The sequence below is a fragment of the Ochotona curzoniae genome, unplaced genomic scaffold (assembly GCF_017591425.1).
Source record: "Ochotona curzoniae isolate NIBS_2020 unplaced genomic scaffold, NIBS_Ocur_1.0 contig_883, whole genome shotgun sequence".
NCBI classification, from domain to species: Eukaryota; Metazoa; Chordata; class Mammalia; order Lagomorpha; family Ochotonidae; genus Ochotona; species Ochotona curzoniae.
Window position 1 is genome coordinate 9,325,441 of NW_024466599.1, and position 26,613 is coordinate 9,352,053.

At 43.2% G+C, this 26,613-nt stretch overlaps 1 protein-coding gene across 2 annotated transcripts in view; it reads right to left on the reverse strand.

Annotated features, from left to right (window-relative positions):
- Positions 1 to 26,613, reverse strand: part of NBAS (NBAS subunit of NRZ tethering complex) — a 300,840-nt gene that overhangs the window by 224,548 nt on the left and 49,679 nt on the right. For both annotated transcript variants that reach the window (XM_040992846.1, XM_040992845.1), the window contains exons 10-12: positions 25,412 to 25,550; positions 12,629 to 12,697; positions 7,908 to 8,036 (exon numbers count right to left, since the gene is read on the reverse strand). In XM_040992846.1, coding sequence (XP_040848780.1) covers positions 7,908 to 8,036; positions 12,629 to 12,697; positions 25,412 to 25,550 — 337 coding nt within the window. The remainder of the gene's footprint in view (positions 1 to 7,907; positions 8,037 to 12,628; positions 12,698 to 25,411; positions 25,551 to 26,613) is intronic.

Below are 26,613 nucleotides of genomic sequence, written 5' to 3' on the forward strand. Positions count from 1 at the left end.
AGAGAGAAAAGAGAGAGAGCAACACCACCAGCAGCACACACCCCCCCCCCCCACCATTACTGGGTGAATGATGACGCTGTACCTCTCACAACTGGGATCTTTGCACACTGCCAAGCTTTCAACATCACGCACATGACTCTAGGGGATATTTTTCATATGCACTGCAAGGTGATTTCTTCCCCTGATTTTCATCAATTTCCTATGTTAATATCTAATTTCTCAGAAAACATCAATACCTCTACATATAAGCACTATTAGGCACATAGTTTTAAAAAAGGCTTAACCTATAAAATCAGAAAACTGTAATCAAAATAGAATATTGGTTCTAATATTTAGCAATTACAGAGTTAACCTGCAAACCTTCCTAAGTTATTTTAACCTTTTATTTATCAATTTCCCTAATCTGGCACTGAAGAGACTCAGCAAATAGCTGAATTTTATTATTTTATAATGATGTTGTGGATAGCATACTGTACTGCACAAGGGTTATTTATAAGCTGCATTTACCGCAGCACACAAGATTTTGACAATTCATACAATGAGTGAAAGCATGCAAAACCCAAACTAATGTGATTAATTATCAAAACGAAGGACAAAGCCTCAAAATATAGCTGCCCAAAGAGTCACAACCCTCACCATGTGCCTTGCTCAGCACAAGTCCTCTCAGAGCCTCTTACAAAAGTAACGGTTCAGGGCAACCTTGGGTCTAGGTGTTGAAACTTCCAGCAGCCTGCAAGCTGCTGATGGGTGCCCGGCGAGGGCGTCTCCAAGCTCTGAGCCCTGAATCCAGCCACCATGTACACGTGGTGAGCTATCCCCAGGCCTGCCTGAGTTCCAAAGGCAGCTTCATGGTGAGTACACCAAAGGGTAAGTCTGGAGAGCCGGGCAGGCCAGGGCCCCACCCACCGCCATCATTGTGCGGTGGAGGGGTTTGGTGAGGGGTGACCTTGGGCCTGGGAGTTGAAACTTCCAGCAGCAGTGCCAGGACAGGGCGTCTCCATGCTCGGAGCCATGATTCCAGCCACCACATACACACAGTGAGCTGGCCCTGGGTGGACAGTGCGCCATTTGGCATCAGGTTCTGCCTGCTGGCCACCAGACGGGCAGCTCTGGGGTTCTGGTTCTTTGAATTGCTGCTTAGGTAGCTCCATGTTGAGCCCCCTGTGCTTCTGGGATATGAATCAAACCTAAACATTCCCAACGACAGAATAACTTTTCCTTTGAAGGTAAGTGAGGGTAATGAGACCTGGTACGTTGGAGGAGAGGGACCAGAGGATTTCTATGGATAAGACTGATACACCAAACTCCTTTAAGTCCTATGTAGAACTTGCAATCACTGAACAATGCTGAGCACGAACACCAGCCCATGCAAAAGCTAAGACTTGGGGCTTGTCTAGCTGGATCATATCCTATTACCTGACATAATGATGGATCAGCAGATGGGTCACATTAGGCAGGGCCAAGACATTAATTAGCACACGAGAGACCCATATTCAGGGATGGAGTCTGTGAGGGATGTTGGGTCAAAACCTGTGGAAATACTAGCCCCACTGGTTAGCTCAGCAGTTGGGGTGTTGATGGACTAGGCTGGATGTGACCAAAGAACCTGCCATCACGCACTGGTAAAAGAACCTGCAACAGTCTGGACTGGTCAAGGCAGCAGCACCCGATTGTGCATCCTGAATAGGGTGTGGGGTGGACCGGGCTACAACGTTCACCAGCTCATACAAGGCCAAATGGAAAGCCAAACTATGCTGGGCAGTGGCCTAAAACCCACTGGCATGTATGAGAACTGAGTCAGGGAGTGGGTCAAGTGGAGGAACTTGCAAACTCCCATGGCGAGTCATAGCTCCTACTGATGAACACATAGTCCAGACCTGGGGGTTGGACAAACTGGGCAAAGTAGCTCCAACAGTTGGCTAATATGTGGATCGGCAAGGGAACAAGATGGACCAGGCAGAACTGAGCAAACCTTAGCTCACAAGCAAAATTAGAAATGAGGATGGAGTACAGGACATGCCAAGCTAGGCTCTTGCACCTACTGATCTGCTTGAGCCAGGGACACTAAGCCACAGCATCTAAGGCAAGGGCCAGGACAGGTGAGAGGCTGTGCCAAGCTGAATCAGAGTAACCACCAGCATGCGTGTGATCTATGGCTAGGAATAGGCCCAGCTGGGGAGCCAAGAGGACACCCTAGCTGGGTAGAGATTCCCACCAAGGAGCACGTGGGCTGGAATAGGGGCTGCATTCTGATCAGGACAGCATGATAGGAAACAGCCTAGAAAAGGCCATGGAAAGTATCCCACTGGCATACAATTGGCATGGGTCAGGGGCAGACCAGGCTGAACCAGTTCACATCACCCACTGGTGAATCCGAGCACCAGAACAGAGTGTGGGCCAAACCAGGTACGGTCACAACAAAAACCAGTGAACATTATGGAATGCCAAGATGAGGTGACCTGTACTGGATGTGGCCGCAGCAACCAACAGCACACGTGAAAACCAGGAAAGAGGGGGCAAAGCCAACAAGGGGAATGTGAGAGGCTCCCCTGCTGGACAGCTACTCCCACTGGAAAACATAAGCTGGGATGGGGGCAGACCAGACTCGGCAGGGCTACAACACCTGTAGACCTCATGTGCGCTAGAACAGGGAAAAGCCAGGCTGGGCTGATTGTTCCTCCTGATGCAAGCATAAAATAGAGTGGGTGAGGGATGCTTAGTCTTTGCCTCAGCATCAGCTGCCAGAAGCTGCCATTGGGGGGCTAATTCTCTCAAATTAAACTGCAGAACCACCTGGAGAATGCATAATCTGGGAGTGGAAGTGGCCCAGAAAGAAAATAGTGGGCACCTCCCTCTTGGGTTACCACAACCACAGGAGGGCACAAAAACCAGGACGGGGCGGGGTTGCTAGACAGAAGGGCACCCAACAGCATGTGTGTGTGGGTTGGATAGAGGAGCTGGTTGGGTTGAACTAGGCTTCAATGCCCATTAACATACATGTCAATGTATAAGAACTGAATGGGATGTGTGCACATAATGCCAAGCATGGGAACCAGGGTAGGGGGGTGGGCCTGGTGGGGGTTATTGTGGGTCGCTGGCACTGATTTATGTGAGGGCCAAGTGTGTACTGGGCAGTATCAAGCTGGACTGCAACACCCATTGGTTCCAGTGGAAGTCAGGGCTGGAAACAGAACCGACCCAGCAACTGCAAACACCAGCTGATTGAGGTCATGGATTATATCACTCCCTGTACTTGCAAGTACACACAAGAACCTGGTCAGAGGGCATCTCAGACAAAGTTTCTTTAGGGGTCTACTCAATCAAACTGCTGAACTCAGAACCCTAGCCATGAAAAGACAGAGGACAGAATCAATCAACGACCCTAGCCATATGTTGGCAGTGAAAAAACAGGGCAAACGGAGACTCTGAGACAGACTGTATCTATCAGTGGATTCTGCAGTGATTTCTTCATGTTTAGAGTGGCGAGACTGGCAGCGATTCATAACTGGTGAACTATCAAAACCACTTGAGCAAGACCCTCAGAGCATGCCTCATATCGGGGACTGGGGATGGGTGGGAGACTAGGTGGGGCTTCTCCCTTCACCTCCCCCTTTACCCCAGGTACAGAAAAACAAAAACCCAAAAAAATGTGTGAAAATGATAGTCTTATCCAGTTTCCTGGAACCCTTGAACATTTATGCACTAATTAACTATGTAAAGATAATAAAAAATGAAAAAAAAAGTAACAGTTCGCCAATGAGAAGCCCTCTCCCTTACACAATTAGGATCTGCATAATGCCCCTCACTCAAGAGCTGAACACAATTGAGAAAGCAAGAAATGTGTACTATATCCATGTAAGTTCATCAAGTAAAAAAAAAAAAATCAATGTGAAAAACTAATGAATACACGGTGGGCATTGTGGTTCAGCCAGCCAGGCTGCCACGGGGACATCTGTGTTCCATTACCAGAGTGCAAGTCCAAAAACCAAGTACTTTGATTCAACTCCAACTCCCTGCTATTGCATGTAGTAACTTGAAAATCTGAGTTACGGCAAGCCATGTGGGAGATTCTGATGGGGTTCCTGGCTGCTGGCACTTGGCTGCCAGCTCCTGAGTCTGACCTAGCCCAGCCCTGGCTTCTGCGGCCATCAAGGGAGTGAACCAGTGGAAGAATGAGTTTGTACTCTGTCTCCACTATTCTGCGTTTCAAATAAACAAAACTTTTAAAAAATTAGTAGTGATTCCAATCTTACTATGACATATAAATCTGATCTTTCAAATAACAGAATGTTTCTAAACTAATGGCATGGCAAGCACTTTATAAAAAAAAACTGAATAAAACATGCAAGCATTCACTAAACTAATAAATGAGTTCTTTCACTTCTCTTTTTAGTACTTCATGTGTTTAAGTACTAAACACATTAGTCCTGGAACTAGCATGGACTAACGGTCTCAGAGATATTATATCAAATCGAGGCTTTATTGCTTACTTGCTATATTAACCCAGAAAAAAAGGTACGTGTTCATTATGCCACAATCAGGGTTATTATCAGAATAAAATCCATAAAAGCTACATAAATAGTGTATACAAGTACCGTAACCCTACACAGCCAAGTCTACAACAGACGCAGAAACAAGAGTTAAACGTAGAAGCTGAAGCCTCCAGGAGTTGTTTATGATAGAAAGATGTTTCAGAACAATACAAAGAGCCTGAAAAAACAGGGAGCGCAGAAGGAAGAGTCAGGGAATAAAGCGGTGTCACGATCAGAAAAAAGAGATGACAGGTAAAAGAGAAGTTTCCATTTCGCCACTGCCTTAGGATTTTAAAAAAAAAGGGGGGGTAAAAATAAATGCCTTCCACGTTCCCCACTTTGAACCAGGATCTCTTTTGAAGCTGATACTGCCTGGGGTCTCAAGGGCAGACTCTATTCTCTCTGCCGGAGTCTCTGCGAGCAGCAGCATGAAAAAGGAGGACTTGCCAGGCACTGGCCCGGAATGTGATGAAGTGAAACTGGCAAGAGCTCAGCAGCAGTGGGAAGAGCAACGAAAGCAGGGTCAGGAGCTACGGCTCAGCCGCTGCTCCCTCGGTGAGAGCCACACAACCTGCACAACCCCCTGTCTGATGACAACCAGGTCATAGCTTCCAGGATACTGAGGCGTATGATGGAAATAATTCATACCAGCTAGATCAGAAGCAACGATCACATAATCCTAAAAAAATTTTAGTAAGAAAGAGACATGATTAAACAGAGACAAGTTACATTCTTTATTGGACAAATTAACTTAGAAGACAACTGCCACACTTGAGGACTCTCTGGGGAATACCAAATCAGGGCCAGCAGAGGTGGCTACAGGCAGGCAAGCTGTTGCAGCTCCTCGTGAACTGCCCTTAGAAAACATCAAAGCCATTCCGCTCAAAGACTCCACTAGCGACAAGCTTAGAGCTGAACTCTTAACACCATGATCCTTAACCCATTCTGAAACCCCTTCCCTACTGATCCCATTTACTTTTCTGACTGCGTATTTCCAACTACTAAGAGAATTATTCACTCATTATTAGGTTTCAAAATTCTCAAGTTACAAGATTTGAAAATCATTATTTCTATACACTTATTTCAGAGACCAACAGAATACAGATACCTACAGAGAGCTCCTAACCATCTGCTGACTCTCTCCCCACATGCCCGCAATGGCCAGGGCATGCCAACTGCAGCCAGGAGCAAGGACACAAGCAGGATCCTCCACCTGTGCAGCAAGAACTCAGTTTCTGGAGCCATAACCTACTGTCTCCCCTGGCATACACGCACAAGACCGTGCAGTCAGGAAGACAGACTGGCACCAAGACCGGGCACTCTCCATGAGCTGTGGGTATCCTAGCTGACAGCTTATCTAATACATCAATTATCTGTTCCTAACGTTTGAGCTTTTTACTAGAACTACTATAAAAATTCAACTGATAGAAAACAGCAAGAAATGATGAGTCATGATAGCCCTAAATAGAAAAATGCATCTGATCAATGAAAAAGTTGGGAGACACCAATAAGGATCACAGTAACTCATGATGTTGCTATACAGGCAAAAATAAAAGGAGTCTCTGGAAACTTAGTAAAGAAAAGTGCATATGATCAGTTTTACCGAGAGTAGCCTTTACACTGAATGTACAACATGCTAAGACACTCACAAAATGAAACATAAAGAGGGCTTCAACAGTTCACCAGTGCTTCTTTTAGGTGAACGAACAATGAAAGAAAAACGAAAGCAGAAGTAAAAATGGCATTTTACTCAGAGTTTTACTATTTAAAATGTTGCCAAAGTGTAAAATTTTTAAAATATATTAAAAAACATTAGAATTCTTCCAAGTGAAAGAAAAAGAATGTTTTATCATCACTAGCTGGAAACCGCGAAAACATACAGTGTGTTCTGGACCAAGTATCTAAATAATGTCTTCATTTGATTATGGGGCAAAATACAAAGTATCATCCGTTAGGACATTTGAGTAATACGAATTATGTGCCATGTGACATAACCTCTCTCTCCATTAAGTCTTTTTATATTTACAGAGAGCAGGAGAGACAAAGAACTTCTGTCTGCTGATTCATTCCCCTCAAGTGGTCACAAGGGCCAGAGCTAAGACAATCTGAGCCAGGAGCCAGGAGCCAGGAACAACTTCTGGGTCTCCTATACAATTGCAGGGGTCAAAAGCTTTGACCATCCTCTACTGCTTTCCCAGACAATAAACAGGGAGCTGGATGGAAAGTGGAGAAGCCGGGACACAAACCGGCATCCATATGGGATCTCTGCACAAACAAAGAGGATTTTAGCCACTGCTCTGTACCCTTTGGCCTCTTTTTAAAAAAAAATATTTCTTTATTTGAGAGACAACTTTCATATGAACAGTTTTTACTTTTACTTGGTAAATTTTTACATTACAACAGATGTTGATTTTAATTGCTATTAAGCAACAAAACTACCTAATGCTTCAAACACATCATTTTGGATTGGTGTAGAGTGCCAGGTAACGCTGCCACCCGCAGTATCAACATCTCATGCGGTTGTAGTTTGTACATTCTGGCTGCTCCACTTCTGACCCTGCTCCCTGCTAATGGCCGAGAAACAGCAGCAGAAGATGGCTCAAGTGTTCGGACTCCTGCACTCCTACAGAAAACTGATCGGAAGCTTCTGGCTCCTGTCTTTGGCCTGGTCAAGTCCTGGCCATTTTAGCAATTTGAGGAGTGAAGGAGAGATGTAAGGTCTCCCGAGCTCTTTCGCTCTCTCTTTCTTTCCCCCCTCCACCACTACACTTTCCTCCCCTCTCTGTCCATCTCTCTCCCCAAATCTGGCTTTCAAATAAAAAAAGTAAATCTTAAAAAAAAAAAAAAAAAGGTGTCTCTTCAAGGTACTAAGAGAAATGAAAGAATTCCATCTTTCTATACATCTTAGTTACCCACCACTGAGTGAAGAGAGGTGATTCTCTTCAAGCCTTCAATAAGCACTACATTCCCAGCACAGGAAGGGAACATCTCTGGGAGCTGACCCTTCGGATCCTTGGTCACAGTGATTTGTTGAAATGGTAACATTCACACTTGGTATTGGGGAACATCAAATAGGTAAAAGGTGAACAACTCAATGAGCAGATTTATTGAGTATTCAGTACTCAGAGCACACTGAGTGTTCTAGAGTATACTGTATGACAAATAAAAATCACCACAGTGCTGTCCTATTCTTTCTTTGTTCTCATGTACTCATAGCACAATTGAGCTAACTTTAACAAAAAGGACAGCTTTGGAAAGACGACAAGATAGAGGAGCTGTGTATTACAGTGAAACATGAACAAAATCCAACGAGCAATGCTAGCATTCCCCTGGGAGAGGGCGTCATGCTGGCAGGATCACAAGCAAGAGACCTACCTGCTCCTCCTGACTCCACTCCCCCTGCTGCCTCAGAGACGGGATGGCCCAGACGCTTAGTTTCCCCGAGAAGTGAATGGCTGCGAGGAGGCTCCCATCTGGTGACAGGCTCATCTTAAAGACGCCATCCTGTAAAGAAGCATAAGGTCAGAGCACAGCATTCAGACACCCAGATGGGAAGTAGGGCAGCTGGGACACAAACGGTGCCCATGTGAGATCCTGGCACATGCAAGACAAGAACATTACCCACGAGGCTATCAAGTTAGACCCCCTACGTTAAAAAGAAAAATAAAAAAGATTTATTTGGGGAGAGGGAATTGCGGAAGGCATAAGGGAAATTCCAGGGTCTATGGAACTACATCGTACAATAATAATAATAATAATGAGTTTTTTTAAAAAGATTTATTTATCTTTGTTGGAAAGGGAGATTTGCAGAGAGAGAAACAAGTGGCCTCAACAGCAGAGCTGAGCCAATTCAAAGCCAGGAGCCAGGAACTTCTTCCGGGTCTCCTGAGGGGACGCAGGGTCCCAAGGCTTTCGGCCATCCTCCTCTACTTCTCCAGGCCGCAGCACGGAGCTGGACGGGAAACTGAGCAGCCGGGATATGAACCGGTGTCCACACAGGTTCCGGCAGCATTCAGAGTAAGGATTTAGCCACTGAAGCCACTGCACCAGACCCACATAATACTTTTGATAAGGCTACTTGGAAGGATAAAAACCAACTCAGTCTTTTCACAACAAATAAAGATAAGTGAAGAAAAAAATGACTGGATCAGAAATGTCATCGTTTGTGACCCTTAATGATTCAAAGTATTCAGCACAAATACCAAATACAACCAATCACCAAACACAGATTAAGAAATCTGTGACAAAATTTACCACAAAAAGAACGAAGCCCAAACATGACCAAGTCTTTAAATCCAACTTACAAAAACGTATGGGCAAAAGAAGACAACAGAGTGATTGAAACAGTGCTATAAAAATTCACCTGGCAAAATAAAGAGCTCAGTTCCCGGAGTAGTCACTGTGACACAGCAGTGTCACCGCTGGCGTAGCGGAACACACAGGAGCTGCTTTCAGCCCCAGCGGCCCACTGCCAACCAGTCCCAGGCTAACAGACCTGGGAAATCAACAGAAGACACGAGCACCTGGGCCTCTGCACCCACGGGAAATCCAGACAGCACTCCAGGCTCCTGGCTTTGGCCTGCCAGGCCCTGGCCACTGCAGCCATTTGATGAATAAACCAATGAAATCAATCTCTCTCCCTCTCTTCCTCACTTTCCCTCCCTTCTTCTTCCTCTGCCTCTACTTGTAAATCTACCAAAAAGAGAAGCAAAGTGGGGAGCTAAATATGAACAAAAGGAACTTCTTATGCAGTATGACTTGACAGAAGATAGTATCACTACTTGTGCAATCTATCCTGTTCCATGGAGTATTAACTCTAATGAGTAACAGTCTAGCTGAATCAACTGCTTGGTATATTAACATTATTGGATAGACAGCATGTGGCAAATAAAGATGGTTAATGAATAAGTCATACATATTAGACTCTGAATACAGGGTGTCCTTCCAGGACTGAAAATGCATGCATGGCCTTTTTTTAAAAAAAAAAAAAAACTTATTTATTTATGTGAAAATAAGAGTTAAATGGAAACCACAATGGCCACAGCTGAGCCACACCAAAGCTAGGAGCCAGGAGCTTCATTCAGCTCTGCCATGTGGGCACAGGTGCCCAAGCACATGGCCCCATCTTCTAATGATTTTCCCAGGCCATTAACACAGAGCTGGAAGGCAAATGCAGCAGCCAGGATACAAACAAGCATCCATATGTGATGCATGCAGTACCATAATGCAGACCCCATAGATGGCCTTGTCAAGTGGTTAACTTGTAAGTCTCCTATTCACCTGTCAAAATCTTTTGCCAAAACTTTCAAAATATATTTTTTAACTTTGTTAAGTATTTATGCAATAATGTGATACTAATAAAGTACCATTGACATTAATAATGTGAATATGGTTTTAACTCACAATTATATTATAGCTCTAATGTCCACTTAATCTTAATTAAAGGCACTACTGAAAGCCTTCTCCCTGCAGCAATATTTAAGAGTAGGAATTTTACCTCCTCTCAAACACTGAGACAAAAATTACCTGCACTTTCCAAAAGAGATTTTTAATCTTAAATAATAGAGCTTTGTACTAAGATTAGCCAAAATTGCTTTTCTTTAAGCCTACTATCTATAAAGAACAATAAAAAGAGTAATTTACTATTTCTTAAACAATTCAAACATATAAATTGCGTATAAATGAAAGTACTGAACTCCAGTGCTTAAGGTCACAGTGTGCTCAACTGCCACATATTCTTAAGGAAACCCCTAAAAGTGAACTGAAAATCACACTTTCCCAACATCCTCCAAGTACTTATGTAGCATCACATATTCAACAACCAATATTAAGCACCAGGCACAGTCTTACAATCCAGGAAGTCATCAATGAGCAAATCAAAGAAAAATCCTACCCAACCCTGAGTTCTAGCGAATGTTCTCACCTGCTGAGGTCTAGAAGTCTGACCACCAATTAAGAAACAGCCATTCTCAAAAGTCCAGAGAGCCACAAGAGACTAGACCACTGTAAAACTACGAGGGAAGAAAAGTCTTCCAAAAGAAATTTTCTAGCCCATTACACTTTATACAGGAATATGAATAGCTCTGAGTATTACTATACTCTTTAAATAGAGTATTTATCAGAAAACCAGAGTAGATCATACAGAGTCACAGCCTTTGTAGGTTTATCAAGCACAACACCAAGGGAACCCGTCACACTACTAGGATCAGTTTTGTGATTAGAGCTACGAAGAAATTAATAAATCAAAAACAGCTACCAGCACTATCATTTACTGGACATCAACAATGCTAAATCTATTACCTTCCCAAGTTCAGTACTGCTACTTTAGATCCAATAAGTACATAGAAAAAAAAATATGCCAAATACTAACACAATGGTTATTTTTCAAAATAACTTTATTTATTTTGTCCAAAGTCAGAGCTACAAAGAGAGACAATGTGAGTATACTTCCTTCCACTGGCTCACTCCCTAGATCACCACAAGGGCCTGGGCCCGATCAAGAGCAGGAGCTTCACCCAGGTCTTTCACTGGTAGCAGGGACTCGAACACTCGAGTCATCTCTCACGGCTTTTCCCCTTGCATTATCAGGGAGCTGGGTCAGAAATGCAACAGTCTGGACTCAAACTGGCACCCCTGGGATAACAGCATTGTAGGCAGCAGCTTTATTTGCTACACTACAACTCAACAATATGGTAGTTAAAGAGGAAACTACATCTCTTTTTTTAAAAAGGAACCAATAGTTAAGAATCATCTGAAAACAGAAACACAACTGTGTCCAAACTGTTTCCGAGGTAAAATGGAAAATTCTTTTTAAGATTATAAGTAATTTATAATCGTGGCTCCTTGTATGTTCAGCACGACCTGGTTACTGTTCCTTCAACTGTCCAACTCAGGGTATAGATAACAGCCCAACACAGAGATAGGAAAAAAGGCCTGGCTCACAAGTCAAGCTTAGACCAAACCCGCCCCTGGCAGCAGGGAAGTCTGTAACAGTCAAAGTAACAGGCATCACAATGCCACAAACACAAACTTTCCCTGAGACACATAATTTACAAAGTGTTCCCACAAACAAGGAATTCTTAGATAACTCTGTGAATCCATTCATTCAGCTCTAATATTGCATTGATACAAAAATCTACTACTCATAGTTGTTTCTGGGCTAACAAAGTACACACTTAACAATCAGATACTCACTGGAAAGCATCTGCTTCAGGATACAAAATTCAAAATGTCTTTTTAAAAAGTTCAATCAGGGATTCTGGCCTAATGTATCACAAAAAACAGATCAAAATATATACAGGAAAATGAATGACAAACCAATCCAGCTTATAAGACAAGCTGAAGTCAACAGTAAAGTTGACTTTACCAGTGTCAATTTTAAACATGAAATTTAAAGTATATTAAATACAAATGCAGCAACAAAATGCTTCATAGTATTTTGGCCTAGCAGGTAAAGCTGCCAGCTGTGCTGCCAGCATGCCTTACAGGAGCTGGTGCACATCTCTGCTGTGCCGCTTCAGCTCCAGCTCCCTGATGATAACAGCCCAGGAAATGCAGCTGAAGATGACCCGGATGTCTGTATCCCTGCCACCCCCATGAGAGACCCAGCTGAAGCGCCAAGCTGTACCCTCACTCATTTCCAGCTGTTACAGACATGTGAACAGTGATCCAGCAAATGGAAAACATCTGTCTCTAACTGTGTCTTCCAGAAACGAAAACAAACCTTTCAAAACCTGCTCATGAATATGTCTCCCACTGGCTTAGGAGAGAAATTGAACAAGCTAAAAAAGTAGGTTTCTTAATTCTCCCCAAGCCAAGAGCATGATTTGACATTCCAGAGTTAAGATCTTCAGAAGGGCCATGCAGAGAGGGGAACTACAGCCATCTCCTCCATTACAATCGGCCTGCAACTGCCCAGGCACCTGCCAGGAAGCCACACTTCTCCCACCAACTGACACAGCAAAGCAACAGTATTTTATCAGCATGGCTCATTTCCTCTTGGAGCACCAATAATCTCACATTTGGGAAGGAATGTTTTAATATGAATGTTTAATATGAATGTTCAAGAAATACAAGGTTAAGTCAATTTGCTTTACCTGTTCTTGTCCCTGGCGACTGTAAAACTTAGTACTTAGTATTCTTAATAATCCAAGTGTCTTTGGCACCTGCAAAATAAATGAACATCATATAAAAATGGATTCATCGAATAATTTTCACATAGAAAGTACTTTTATCACAAAACAAAAACTAGAAAATCTAGTATTTTAAATATGGTTAAAATACTATTAAAAAGTGTTAAGGATCTTGGCAAGTTTTTCTTTCTACTTGATAAAATAATTTACCAACTGATAAAAGCTTACTCACAACCAAATATTTTTATATTTCAAGTATAATTTCAAATATAAAACTTTAATCAAATATATCCAAATAGTTTTAATACATAACCAAATATAACTCAGGCAAATTAGAACCTGTTGTAAGCTTTTCACAAAGGAAGCTCTACTAGGTTACCCATTTTATCTTCACATCATTATGGAAAGCAAAACTTCCAACAAAAACTGTATCCTTTTAGAACTAATTTTATACACAAAAAGTACTCAAGACAACTCATCACTCAGAAAGCAACACTTGAAATATCAACATAACACAACTATTTTTGTCCTAAATTTAAGAAATAGAGAAGGCATGACTATAATTTTAAAAATGGACAATAACAAGCAATATACAAAGTTTGGAACACTTGCACACTGCCAACGGGAGCAACACCTGGTATAACCACTATGGAAAAGGGACTGGCTACTCCTCGCAAAGTTAAACAAAATTACCATAATCCAGAAATTCCATGCTAGGTCTATGTCCAAAAGAAATCAGAGTAGATATTCAAACAAAATATTAGCCTATACTTAAGGCCAGCTTCTATGCCAAGTCCCCAAGTTTTTCTAAAGACATTCCTTCTAAAGTAGTTATGAACAAACCGAGAGACCTTAGAATAAACATTCAACGACCAGGGGCCTGACACATGGATCCTAAGTAGGCTGAACCTGCAAGAGAACTAGGAGCTGGCATGCAAGAAGCCTCACAGCAAAGGGAGGTAGCAATCCACAACATGCCATGGCCTCACAGGTCCTAGACAGTCCTCACACAGGTGCACCAAATGCAGACACAGAAATGGGCAGACTGGGGAGAATCAAGATGGCGGAATAGGGTAAGGACACGTTTAAACGGACAGAAAAACATTTAATCAGGATGAAGCAGAGAGGGCACATTCCAGGAAATAGGAAAGGATAGAACAACAGCAGAGGGGTACCTGGAGACTGTCAGACACAGGAAAGCAGTAGACACAATGGTGTGGTGTTGCAGTGACTGACACTCCAGTGGCATTCAGCTAATGGCGATCTGAACTGCACAAGCAGCCAGAACTGCAACAGCGACCAGGTGGGAAGGGACTTTCACTGGGAGCTTGAGAGGTAAACCCAGACAAAAAACTGTCTGTCTTGCTGGTCCGTTTGACTCGATCAGGAGCAGAGACAGAGCAGCAGATCCCAGATGGACAGTGTGAGAACAGGGTGGATTTCATAGCCCAGTCAGCCCTCTAGAGCTGAATTGGGCACCATTTTGCGTAAGCAGGCAAAGGCAAGAGAAAGGACTGACCATACACTGAGCTAGGAGCGAACTCATTTCTGACTCAGTGAACTGCATCAACGTGACACTCTACAGGTTCCACCCAAGACAGGTCTGGGTAGCCCTTAGACCTGACGGCCAGATCAAGAACTCAAGCAGTGGTACGTCAGGCGCCATTTTGCACACTGTGGCAATAGCTTTAGGACTGCAGGGGACAACAGAGTACTGTGCATGTGCTGAGCTCGTGAGAACTCACTTAGTTCAGTGCATTGCACTGGTCCCACAGGAAATTAATACTGACTGTGGCATCGTACAGATCAAAACAGGTACGTGTGGCACCCAGACCTAACATCCAACAGGTCCCGACACGATCAGCACCACCAACAACTTAACTACATAGGACACCTGGTGTCTCTCTAATCCTGGGACCTGCTCCAACTGAAAGTGGGAGAAAGGTTGCAGAGACAACAGTGCAGCCTCAGCACGGTTATTACAGCAGGTAGAGAGTGGTGAGACAGGAGCTGGGACTGTGGAGACCACGGTGGAAATCTAACATAAGAACCCAGACCTGGAACTCACTGGAGGTTGTGGCACAAGTGGCTGCAAGCAAAAAGTTGTGTACCAACTGCAATAAGTAAAATCACATTGTAGACCTGTGGGTGACACAGCTTATAAACCTGCCCCAAGGAGAAGACTCTGCTATCCAGAAGTACAATGACCAAGAGCAAAAGAAGAGACAGTGGCACAATGAATATTACTGAAGACTCCCCTGCAAAGGAACAAAACCCTATGCCAACCTCAGAGTTAGACGAGGAAGACATCGAGAAAATGGGGCACATAGAATTCATAAAACTACTCTTAAAGATTATTATCAACAATGAGAAGCACATACAAGAGTTCAAAGAATTTAAGGAAGCAATTAAGCAAATCAAGGCTGATATATGAGAAAGTAAGAACACAGTAGAGCAAATTACAAGTGCAATGGAGAGTCTCCAAAATAGAATGCAGCAAGCAGAAGAAAGAATCTCAGAATTGGAAGATATTTCCTGTCACCAGGCAGAAGCAAACAAAAAGCTGAAAGCAGAGCTGGATCAGGCCAAAAGAAGTATTCAAGAATTGAAAGACACTATTAAGAGACCAAATATAAGAGTTACAGGAGTCCCAGAAGGTGCAGAAAGAGAAGTTGAGTTAGCAAATGTATTTAATGAATTAATAAAGGAAAATTTCCCTAATCTAGAGCAAGAATTGGGAAACAAGATCCAGGAGGGGCACAGAACTCCCAACAGGCTTGATCAAAAGAGATCTTCAACAAGACACATGATCATCAAGCTTTCTTATTGAACATAAGGAAAAGATCCTTAAACGTGCACGTGAAAAAAAATCAATTGACATATAAAGGAATGCCAATTAAACTTACAGGAGATCTCTCACAGGAAATTCTATAGGCTAAAAGAGAATGCAGTGACATATTCCAGATTCTGAAAGAAAAAAATTGTTGGCCTAGGATAACATCCAGCAAAGCTTTCTTTTGTCTTTGAAAATGAAATAAAATTCTTTCACAGTAAAGAAAAGTTACAAGAATTTGCCTCTTCCAAACCTTCCCTACAAATGATACTTCAAGATGTTCTCTTGACAGAGAAGAGGAATAGCACCAAACAAAATCAAAGGCAAATGTGAAGAACATCCCAGTAAAATGACAACAGAAGATTAAACCAATGAACAACCCATTCCTAAAATGACAGCACCAAATTACCATCCATACATATTAAACTCTGAATGTAAATGGCTTAAGCTCAATCAAATATCATAAATTAGTACACTGGATTAAAAAACAAAACCCATCTATTTATTGTTTAGAAGAGACACTTCAAAAATCAGCAGTTTTTGTTGTTATCAAACAAAACAAAACACAGGTTTTGTTGTTATCTGTTAGTTTCATCTCTTCAAAACACTTTCTTCTGATTAAATCATTCAATGACTCGTAGATCATACACTAGCATCACTTTCTTCAAGACGTTTCTTGATTTTCCTTTCTTCAGCTACACGTTAGCCATTTAGTAACATGTTATTTAACTTCATGGTGTTGTTAATTTCTTTTTTCTCCCTGATACTGATTTTATTGTGTGGCATTTCATTTAAGGTAATGTATAGTAGCTGTAATGTAGGCTGTCATATCTATTAACATGTCACTTAACTTCATGCTATTGCAAATTCCTATTTTTCTATTGTTGATTTTCTATTATGATTTTATCATTTAAGGGGAAGTACAGTAGCTGTGAAATGGAGACTAACATCCAGATGTGAGGATACAATGTCATATGCATTTCTACTTCCAGACAAAGATGGACTTAAAATGAAACTGTTCACTATATCTTGACAATAGGATGCTGGATTCTCTGCCACTGTCCATGCCCGATATGATGGACATATGACTGTGTATGAAGAAATACCAGGAGCCTATGTAACTATCATGAAATGATAATAATAATAATAAAATGTTAAAAAAAAAAAAAGAAAGAAATGGGCACACCAAGCAGGGTATGGATCTGACAGGGTTAGGGCAGGGACCTGAGCCCAGCTCCTGGGAGAAACCCCAATCTACAGCCTTTGGAATCACCAAGATACCGGGGTTTCATGTCCTCTCAGTCTGAGAAGCAACACGATCTTTGACCTCAGGGATCAGAGGCCGCAGTTTGTGTTCTAGCATTGCTACACACAGTTCATGCTACGTTAATTCCCGTGCATCTACACTATGTTTATCTCTCATGTTGACTTCTGTATATCTATTCTATGTATGCCTCCTATGTTGACTCCTGTGCACAAGCAAGATGAGTCAGCCTACTGGTACAAGTTAATTGAGGCTTGGGCCCGGCGCAATAGTGCAGCTGTTATGGTCCTCGCCTGCACACACTGGGACCCCATATGGGCATCGATTTTAATCCTGGCGGCTCCACTTCCCATGCAACTCCCTGCTTGTGGCCTGGGAAAGCAGTCGAGGATGGCACAAAGCCTTGGGACTCCACACCCACATGGGAGACCCAGAAGGAAGTTCCTGGTTCCTGGCTTTGGATCAGCACAGCACCACCCGTTGCAGTCACTTGGGGAGGGAATCATCGAATGGAAGTTCTTCCTCTCTGTCTCTCCTCCTCTTTGTGTATCTTTCTTTCCAATAAAAATAAATAAATCTTTTAAAAAAAAATGAAATGAGGCCCTTGGATGTCACTTCAAAAGAGAAAACAGAAGATGGCTCAATTGTTTAGGCACTGCCATCCCATGAAAGACATAGATGTTCCTGGCTTCAGCTTGGTCCAGTCCTGGCTGTCTTGGCCATCTATAGAGTGAACCAACAGACAAACAATCTGTCTGTATGTGTGAGTGTGTGCATGTGTTCATGTGCATATACCTGTCAGTGTGTCCTTAAAATAAATATTTTGCATAAATAACTTAAAAATTAAGTTTTCATCAATAAATTTATGTTAGATGAGTTTTACTTCAATTTTTCTAAATAAACAAAAAGAGTCACTATTTCTCTCACCCTGCCAACCTCAGTCACTACTTACCCCTACCCTGGACCACCACAGGCCCTGGTGGGGAAAAAAAGCATATTGAAAAGCTAAGGGCATAGGAGGACAGAAAAAGAAGTTAGCAAAGAAACAAACAGTACTTTGAAGTCACAGCTAAGGATTAAATCTAATTCTGAAAATACTGAAAAAAAAAAAAATCCAGGTTGCTACACTGCCAAGCAGAGGGGGCTGCAGGCATGGTCTCCTGGGGGCAACAAGGGTGGACAGAAGCAGCAGGAAATCACTGTGCCACTTGCTGAGGTCTAATGCAACAAAGACTGAAATAAGGATGGTACACCCAGATAAGTCAGCCTTCACATGTGAAGGCTATAGGAAATGCAACTTTGAAAAAATATACATATAAAGAGCTCTTCACCAATGAGGCTTTCTCAAAACATGCATGAGAGAATAACTTCATCTAACCAAGAGGTGACTGGGACAACTAAAGACTCAAGATGTGGAGGACATCCAGTCCATAATGGAGACAGAGAGGACGACGGGCACGGAGGGTGGCTGGAATGCTAGCAACCGGAGAAAAGAGACAAGATGCAGACAGGGGCCTGGATGCAAGTATTCTGATTTCTTCTACTTCCTATTGTACAAATAGGACTCCTCAGGGAAACAGAATCCCAAAAAGCTTCATTCTTTCCACCAAAACATTCTACAGTGAAAAAGCAGCATAATTTATGTTCATTTTTATGCATTTTTCCATTTTTTTTTACCTTATAAAGTACAAATAACCATTAACACTAATGATAACCTTAAGAATTTATCAAGTGCCTTCACATATATTACCTCATTTGATGCTAACAAAGGACTGAACACACAAGTGGCCAAGGAAGAACCAGAATTTAAATGCCTGGGTCCTCCCTTTGTTCCAAGCACTGTCTGACACGGTGCCTGCCACAGCTTACTATACGTCAAAAACCAAAACAAAAAAAAGCTGATTTATTTGAAATGGAGAGAGAAACGGACAGCCCCATCCACTGATGTACTTCACAAATGCACAAAGCAAGGGTAACGTGAGGAGCTAGGGACGCAATCCGAGATTTCCCCACGAGTAGCAGGTCTAATCACTTGAGTCACAACCTCTACATTAGCAGAAAGCTGGAGACAGGAGTCAAAGCAGAGAGTCCAACCCAGGCCCTGTGATGTGAGGGGTGGGCATCCTAACTCCTGGGCACGTACCCACTCACAGGGCACTGTACTTCCTGGGGAATACAGCTATCTATCACCCCTCATAAAACACACTCCTCCAGGACTGCAACCACTGTCTTTGAAGTGTTAATACCTGGAGCAGTGATTAAATGTTGAACAAATGAGTAAAACAACCTCACACAAATAATAATGATAATGTGGAAACAGGTCAGTATATATATTGAATTTTGCAGTATCCTATATAATCTAGTGGCCTAGTGAGACTAGAATATATGTGAGCATTATTTCACCATCAATATTTATCCCATATCAAAGCAACCATAAGTAATAAGACTCAGTTCAATGAGAACAAAATTACTGCCAAATGATACAAGGAATTAATCCCACAGCCCCAAACACTTTGAGGTCTGCGAAGGCTACCTAGAGTGATTACAAGTTTAGCTGCAAGACACATTTAAAAGCCATTAATATAACACAAACTCACTAGTAGCATTCAGGAGGTTAATAACGCAGCAAGGCTTTCAATGTGCATTTCAATCATCTTCCCCACTTGTTTTATCACTGCACAAGCCATTTTCTTTCACTACCTAAGCCTGGGGTCAGAGAGATCACAGGCAGCCCAACGGATTCCAATAAAAGGAATGACGTGGAGGCACAAGAGCACGGAGGCACCAAGGTACACACAGGGTTCCTGAGACGAGCACTTGGCCCCCCACCCTCCAAGCTGACCAGATACACCTGGCAGCACCGAGCTGACACAGGGCACACACAGGGTTCCTGAGATGAGCACTTGGCCCCCCACCCTCCAAGCTGAACAGATACACCAGGCAGCACCGAGCTGACACAGGGCACACACAGGGTTCCTGAGATGAACAGTGCTGTACCCCACCCTACCCCCGCCTGCCAAGCTGACCATACACGCTTGGTGGCACCGAGCTGGCACAGACATGTTTGCCTGTTCCACCTCTCCTCGGAACCTCCACACTCATCCATTCTTTCATTTTCTCTCAAACTTTCATTCTGATAAATGTTAGAGCTACAAAAGCTGAGATGGTTATACCAGCACACTCTGCACTTGGGCGGACCTGTTAAGCTGAAGATAGCACACGTAATACAGACTTGAGAGAAAAGTTCAAATTCGTTCCAAGATTTGTTCTTCTATATCTCACTTACAACACTAGGAACTGGATATGGATTAGATCTGAGTGATTGTGAAGCTGCTACAAACAGGAATGATGTGTCAACACTGACTGAGTAACCCCTACCTCAGTCCCGGCATGTGCCAGCACCCCACATGGGGGCCAGTATGTGTCCTGGCTACCCCATTTTGGATCTAGTTCCCTGCTGATAGCCTGGGAAAGCAGCAGAGGAGAGCCCAAGTCCTTGGGCCCCTACATCCACATGGGAGACCAGGAAGAACCTCTCGGTTCCAGTTTGGATCAGCTCAGTTCCAGCCATTGTGGCCATTTGCAAAGCAAGTCAGTGGATGGAAGATCTTTCTATCATTTTTCTCTAAAAATCAGACCTTCCAATAAAAATAGATGCATCCATTTTTAAAAAGTAAAACTGTAATTGTATATTTTAATAATAAACATAAAATTAATGGATGATTACTATAACTGCTAAATCTTTCATTTCAAAGGTATTTTTATTAGTAGCTTATTGCTTAAAAAGATAATCTTGAAATAAATATACAAATTGGCTGTTGTGCACTGGGGCCAGCATTGTGGTGCAGGAATAAAGCTGCTAACCGGGCCCGGCGTGGTGGCGCAAGTGGTTAAAGGTCCTCGCCTAGCACGCCCGGGATCCCATATGGGCGCCGGTTCTAATCCCAGCAGCCCCGCTTCCCTTCCAGCTCCCTGCCTGTGGCCTGGGAAAGCAGACGAGGACGGCCCAAAGCTTTGGGAACCTGCACCCGCGTGGGAGACCCAGAAGAGGCTCCTGGCTTCGGATCGGCATAGTATCGGCCCGTTGTGCTCACTTGGGGAGTGAATCATCAGACGGAAGACCTTCCTCTCTGTCTCTCCTCTCTGTATATCCGCCTTTCCAATGAAAAAAAAAATAATAAAAATAAATCTTAAAAAAAAAGATAAAGCTGCTAACCACCGTACCAGCATCCCACATGGACACTGCTTCATGTCGGTGCTGCTCCACTGCAGATCCAGCTACCCACCAGAAAAGCAGCAGCAGATGATAAAGTGCTTGGGCCCCTGCCACCCATATGGGAGACCCAGACGAAGCTCAGGGATACTGGCTGCAGCCTGATCTTGCCTGGCTATCGTTGCTATCCAGGAGTGAATCAGCAAATGGACAATCTCTCTTTGTGTCTCTACCTCTCTCTATAACTCTTCTGGGGGGAAAAAAAAAAGTTTTGTTAAGTTTGTATTTGAAAGGCAAAGCTACAGAGAGAAAAATAGACAAATGGATCTTCTGTCCCCTGGTTCATCCCAAGTGGCTGTAAGGGCTGGAGCTGAGCCAATCCAAAGCCAGGAGCCAGGAGCTTCCTCCGGATCTCCCATGCAAATACAGGGTCCTAAGACTTTGGGCCATCCTCGTCTGCTTTCCCAGGCCACAAGCAGGGAGCTGGATGGGAAGTGGAGCCGCCAGGACACAAACAAGCATCCATATGATATTCTGCATTTCAAAGTAGAAGACTACCCTGTTGAGCCACAACAGCAAGCACTGCAACTCTATCAAATAAGTAAGTAAAATTTAAAAACAAATTAGTCTGTGATGGTTCTGTATTCTGCTGTATCAGGTCAAGCCACCACCTGGGACACCAGCTTCTGATCCAGCTTCTTACTGACGTGCCTGAGAAGCAGCGGAAGAAGGTCCACCTACTTCAGTCCCTTCCATCCATATAGGAGACCAGATAGAATCCCTGGCTCCTGGCTCTGGCCAGTCCCTGCCCTGAGCATTGTGGCCATTTGGAGAGTGAACCAGTGGATGAAAAATCAATCGATAATCTCTCACTCTCATACTCTTTCTTGTGCTCTGTCATTCTGTTTGCAAACAAATAAAAATCTTAAAAAAAAAAAAAAAAAAGTTGATGGGCCTGGCGTGATGATGGCTCAGTATCTAAATGCTTGCCTTCCACAGGCTGAGATCCCATATGGGCATCGGTTTGAGAGCTGGCTGCTCCACTTCCCATCCAGCTGCCTGCCTGAGGCCTGAGAAAACAGTAGAAAATGGCTCAAAACTTTGACACCTCGCACCTTAGTGGAAGACCCAGAAAAAGCTCCAGATGCCTGGTTTCGGATCAGCTCAACTCCAGCCTCGTGGCCACTTGGAGAATAAACCAGTGAACAGAAGATCTTTCTTTCTGTCTCTCCTCTCTGTAAATCTGCCTTTCCAACAAAACCAACACATCTTAAAAAAAAAAGTGTGCAAAAATCTAGCATTTATTTGTCCCATGAATTTTATGAAAATCCCTTGAATTTTAAGATAAATAATGGGACAAACACTCAGGATTGAAAAAACTGTTTAATTTCTAATGATTTCTTCATTACAACAATATCTAAGCATTTAATATACAGCAGGCAATGTGCTGAGCCCAAAGTATATAACTTTACTTCTTAAAAAACTTTATTCTTTTTGATGTTCATTACAAAGGTGAGGGGCTGCAGTGTGCCACCAACCAGGATGCAATGGGGGAGATGAGAGTGGGAAATGACTCTGCTCTCTGTGTCCTTGGAAAAAGGAGGGAGTGTGTTACACTCTCACAGCGTGGCCCAGCTCACCCTCACTCCCAGCTACTGAGCCCACTAGCAGGTGCAATGACCCGGGTGGGAGACACCTAAGAAGCCGCACCATGCTGGTGCCCAGACCAGGCTCTGACATGCATCAGTGGGATCTGCAGCCTGGCCCTGGCAGTTCCCCAGATCTGAGTCTCACGTCTATCAGAGGATGCAGTGACCTGATCTAGCCCGCTGCCACACCCAGCAATCATGCTACCCAGTGGATGTTGCAGCCCAGCCTGACCCACCCCCAAAACCAGTTCACATACGCACTGGTGGGGGCTGTGGCTTGGCCTGGCCTGGCCTGCCTCCCAGATCCCGTTCTCACTTATATCGGTGAGTGCTTTGGCCCGAATCTGCCTCAGCAAGACCTAACACACACATGCTGACTACTGCTGCAGCCTAACCCTGCTCACCCCAAGACCCATCTCTCACTTGGGACCAACAGCCTGGCCCTGCCTGCTCCCACACCCACCTCTCACATGTGTTACTGGGTACTAAGAAGCAAAGGTCTGAAAGATGAATAATTCTGATTAAGTGCTTTCTCTCATATAGTCTATATAAATAAGATAGATAGATAATATTGGGCCTGGTCCCGTGGCCTAGAGGCTGAAGTCCTTGCCTTGCATATACCAATATCCCATATGGGCGCCAGTTCTAATCCTGGTGGCTGCACTTCCCATCCAGCTCCCTGCTTGTGGCCTGGGAAAGCAGACGAGGATGGCCCAAAGCCTTGGGACCCGGCACCTGCATGGGAGACCTGGAGGAGGTTCCTGGCTCCTGGATCCGGATTGTCACAGCATCAGCTGATGCAATCACTTGGGGATTGAATCACTGGACGGAAGATATTTCTCTCTGTCTCTCCTCTTTGTATATATCTAACTTTGCAATAAAAAATAAATAAATCTTTTTTAAAAGATTTTATTTTATTGGAAAGTCAGATATACAGAGAGGAAGAGAGACAGAGAGGAAGATCTTCCATCCAATGATTCACTCCCCAAGTTAGTGCAATGGTCGATGCTATGCCAGTCTGAAGCCAGGATCCAGGAACTTCTTCTGGGTACAGGGTCCCAAAGCTTTGGGCTGTCCTTGACTGCTTTCCCAGACCACAAGCAGGGAGATGGATGGGAAGCGCAGCTGCCGGGATTAGAACTGGCGCCCATATGGGATCCCGGGCGCGTTCAAGGCGAGGACTTTAGCAGCTAGGCCACGCCACTGGGCCCAAAAATAAATAAGTCTTTAAAAAAAATAGATCATATTACAAGGTGGCCAATACGGGAAAGAAAATTAGTATTCACCAATATGTAGTTTTTCTCACCTTTATGGGAAATCAGAAAACAACCCGAAGCCCTGGGAAGCTAAGAGGGACCACGCAATTAGTCACAACAAGTGAGCTGAGCAGAGCGATGTTTCTGGATTCTTCTGGTCTACAACAGCAGACAGTTCTACTTATGGTCATTTTTTCCTCCAAAGCCATACAGGAAGATCATGAAGCCTCAAGAGCTTTCCAATTTCCAAACTAGCACTTGCAATAATTAGTTTAGAGAGGCATGAGATGAACAGTGGGCTTTGCCAAAAGGAAGGAATAAATTTTTATAGGTTAAGCAACAAAAATATTAAGACTTTCAATGTGCATGCTTATGTGGCTATCTATTTAAAACATAGTCTAGCCTATACTGACACAGACAGCCTAAAGAACGTGTGCTGAGAAACACAAACTCAGTAAGAGTTCTCATCAAGTGCCTGGATGAGTCATGAACAGTCCATATAAACGTGGCACAGCACAAGTGGGAAGAAGTGACCCTGTCAGTCAAATCATGACAGCTTCCCACCATTTCGCCCCCTTCCACAGGTGCACCCGGGCTAATCAGTGAACAAGTTACTTAGCAATAAATAAGCTGATACATCAAAAACACTCAGTTGTCATAAACAAAAACAGCATCGATTAAATATTAATGCCTAAACAAGCAACTAACAATGTGACCAAATAAAAAAATATATGCTTTAGTTAAATTTGATGTCTGAAAGAAATACTAAAATTGCACTAGCAATTTCTGTTTGTTAAACTGTATTTCTGCTTGTTTACTCTGCCAGCAGTTAGAACTAGTTTCCAACAGGGCAAGCTGTTAAATAATACACATTAAAAGTTAAGACATTCCTGTGTACTCTCTATACAAACTAAAACGACAAACAGCAGAGCCCAGCCAGGCCTTGTAACGTTAAATTTTGCTGAGAACCTCTGACAGGAACTTGTTTAACAGATGTCATAATCACATGTTCAGAAAAAAAGTCAAGTTTGCAAGAAAAAAATCTGATTTATTAAGATGTAATAAAATTATCAATGAATTATCTGTTGTCCCCAACAACAGCAGGCAACAGAAATAGCAAAAGATACATTTATTCAATTCCAATAAAACTATCTCCTCCTCTCTATCTTATGAAGAGTTGATCTCAGACACTTGAAAAGTGAAATTCTGGGGCTGCTAACTGTGGCACAGCACATTAAAGCCCAGCTCGCAGAGCCTGCAAAGGCAGATTCCTGTAGGAGCTCTGCTCTAAGTCCCTACTGCTGTTTCTGATCTGGCTCCCAGCTAACGCATTTAGTTCCCCGCCATGCACTGGGAAGACCCAGATGGAGCTCCTGGCTTCACCTTGGCCCAGACATGGCTGTTGCAGGTACAGTTGTTTAAGGACTAAAACAATGGATGCAAGATTCATTCATTCATTCATTCATTCGCTCTGTTTGTCAAATAAATTAGTCTTTTTAAAAAGTGAAGTGAAATTCTCGGGTTATACTTACTGTGGTCACCTCATCGCCACCATTAATAATCTGCTTATAATAAGGAGATCCTGACAGAACTCTCCAGGCAGAAAGGCCACAGCTAGCCGCTTTCGAAATTCTGACTCCAGGAACTTCACATCCACCAACCAATAAAAGTCTAAAAAAGAAAAAGAAATGCAAAGATGGACAAAGGAACAGCAAAATAAAAGCAGCAGAAACACTTTCACAAAGAAAATGAAAATAGAAACATTATTCAACTTAAAAGATCAACATTTTTAAAAGAAAACCAAATGTCTTTTCAAACAGAATGCCATCTTCACTGACTCAGAAGTAAGTTTTAAACACTCAGACATTTCAAACTCAGATAGGAACTTAAAATTCAGCAAAAAGTGATTTTTTAGATTGGTCATTAGAAACTGACCATGTCCACACCAACAAGCATTAATGATCAATGTGCAGCCTCACACAGACACATGGGTACAATGCCAACAATGTATCTGAGACAAGAGGGGCTCGGTTACTGGGCAGAAAGTGGTGACAGCATAGAACACCTGGACAGGAAAGACCTTCCAGAAGAAGGCATTCTAGAACGTCAGCTGCACACCAGGAACAGCCTGCTTTTCTGTTTGTTACACTGCATTAGCAGTCAGGCTGGTTGCCAACAGGGTAAACAGCCTAACATACTAAAAGTTAAGACATGACTATGCACATTGCAAAGCTCTGACCATGAAAATGATGAGTGAACCGTCCGATGCTCCTAGCGACAGGAGGTAATAGAAACAACAGCACAGAAGCCACACACATAACACCTACATGAAAGCACAAGCAGATCTCCGCAGGATTTGGAAATCGCCCACTGCCACACAGGGAGACGGACAGCCATCCACAAGGCTTCCTGTGCACAGCCACGGCCAGAGTGCTCTCCCTACACATCCGACCACTACCCACCACGTAACGTACACCCATCAAAACACACAAAATGCCTGTCACCAGCAGGCACTTTCTTTGTCAGAACGACGAGGCATTTCATCACACAGCCATACTCACAGAAAATTGGAAATGTGAAAAGTTTTCATCTCTGCATATAATTTAGGTGAAATAATTCTTCATAAAGTTCTTTAGAGCTGACATTTCAAAAGACTGACTCATTTACATGATTATATCAAATAGTTTTAAAATTATAAACATCAGTACTCCAGTATGTAACAGCATGAGCACTC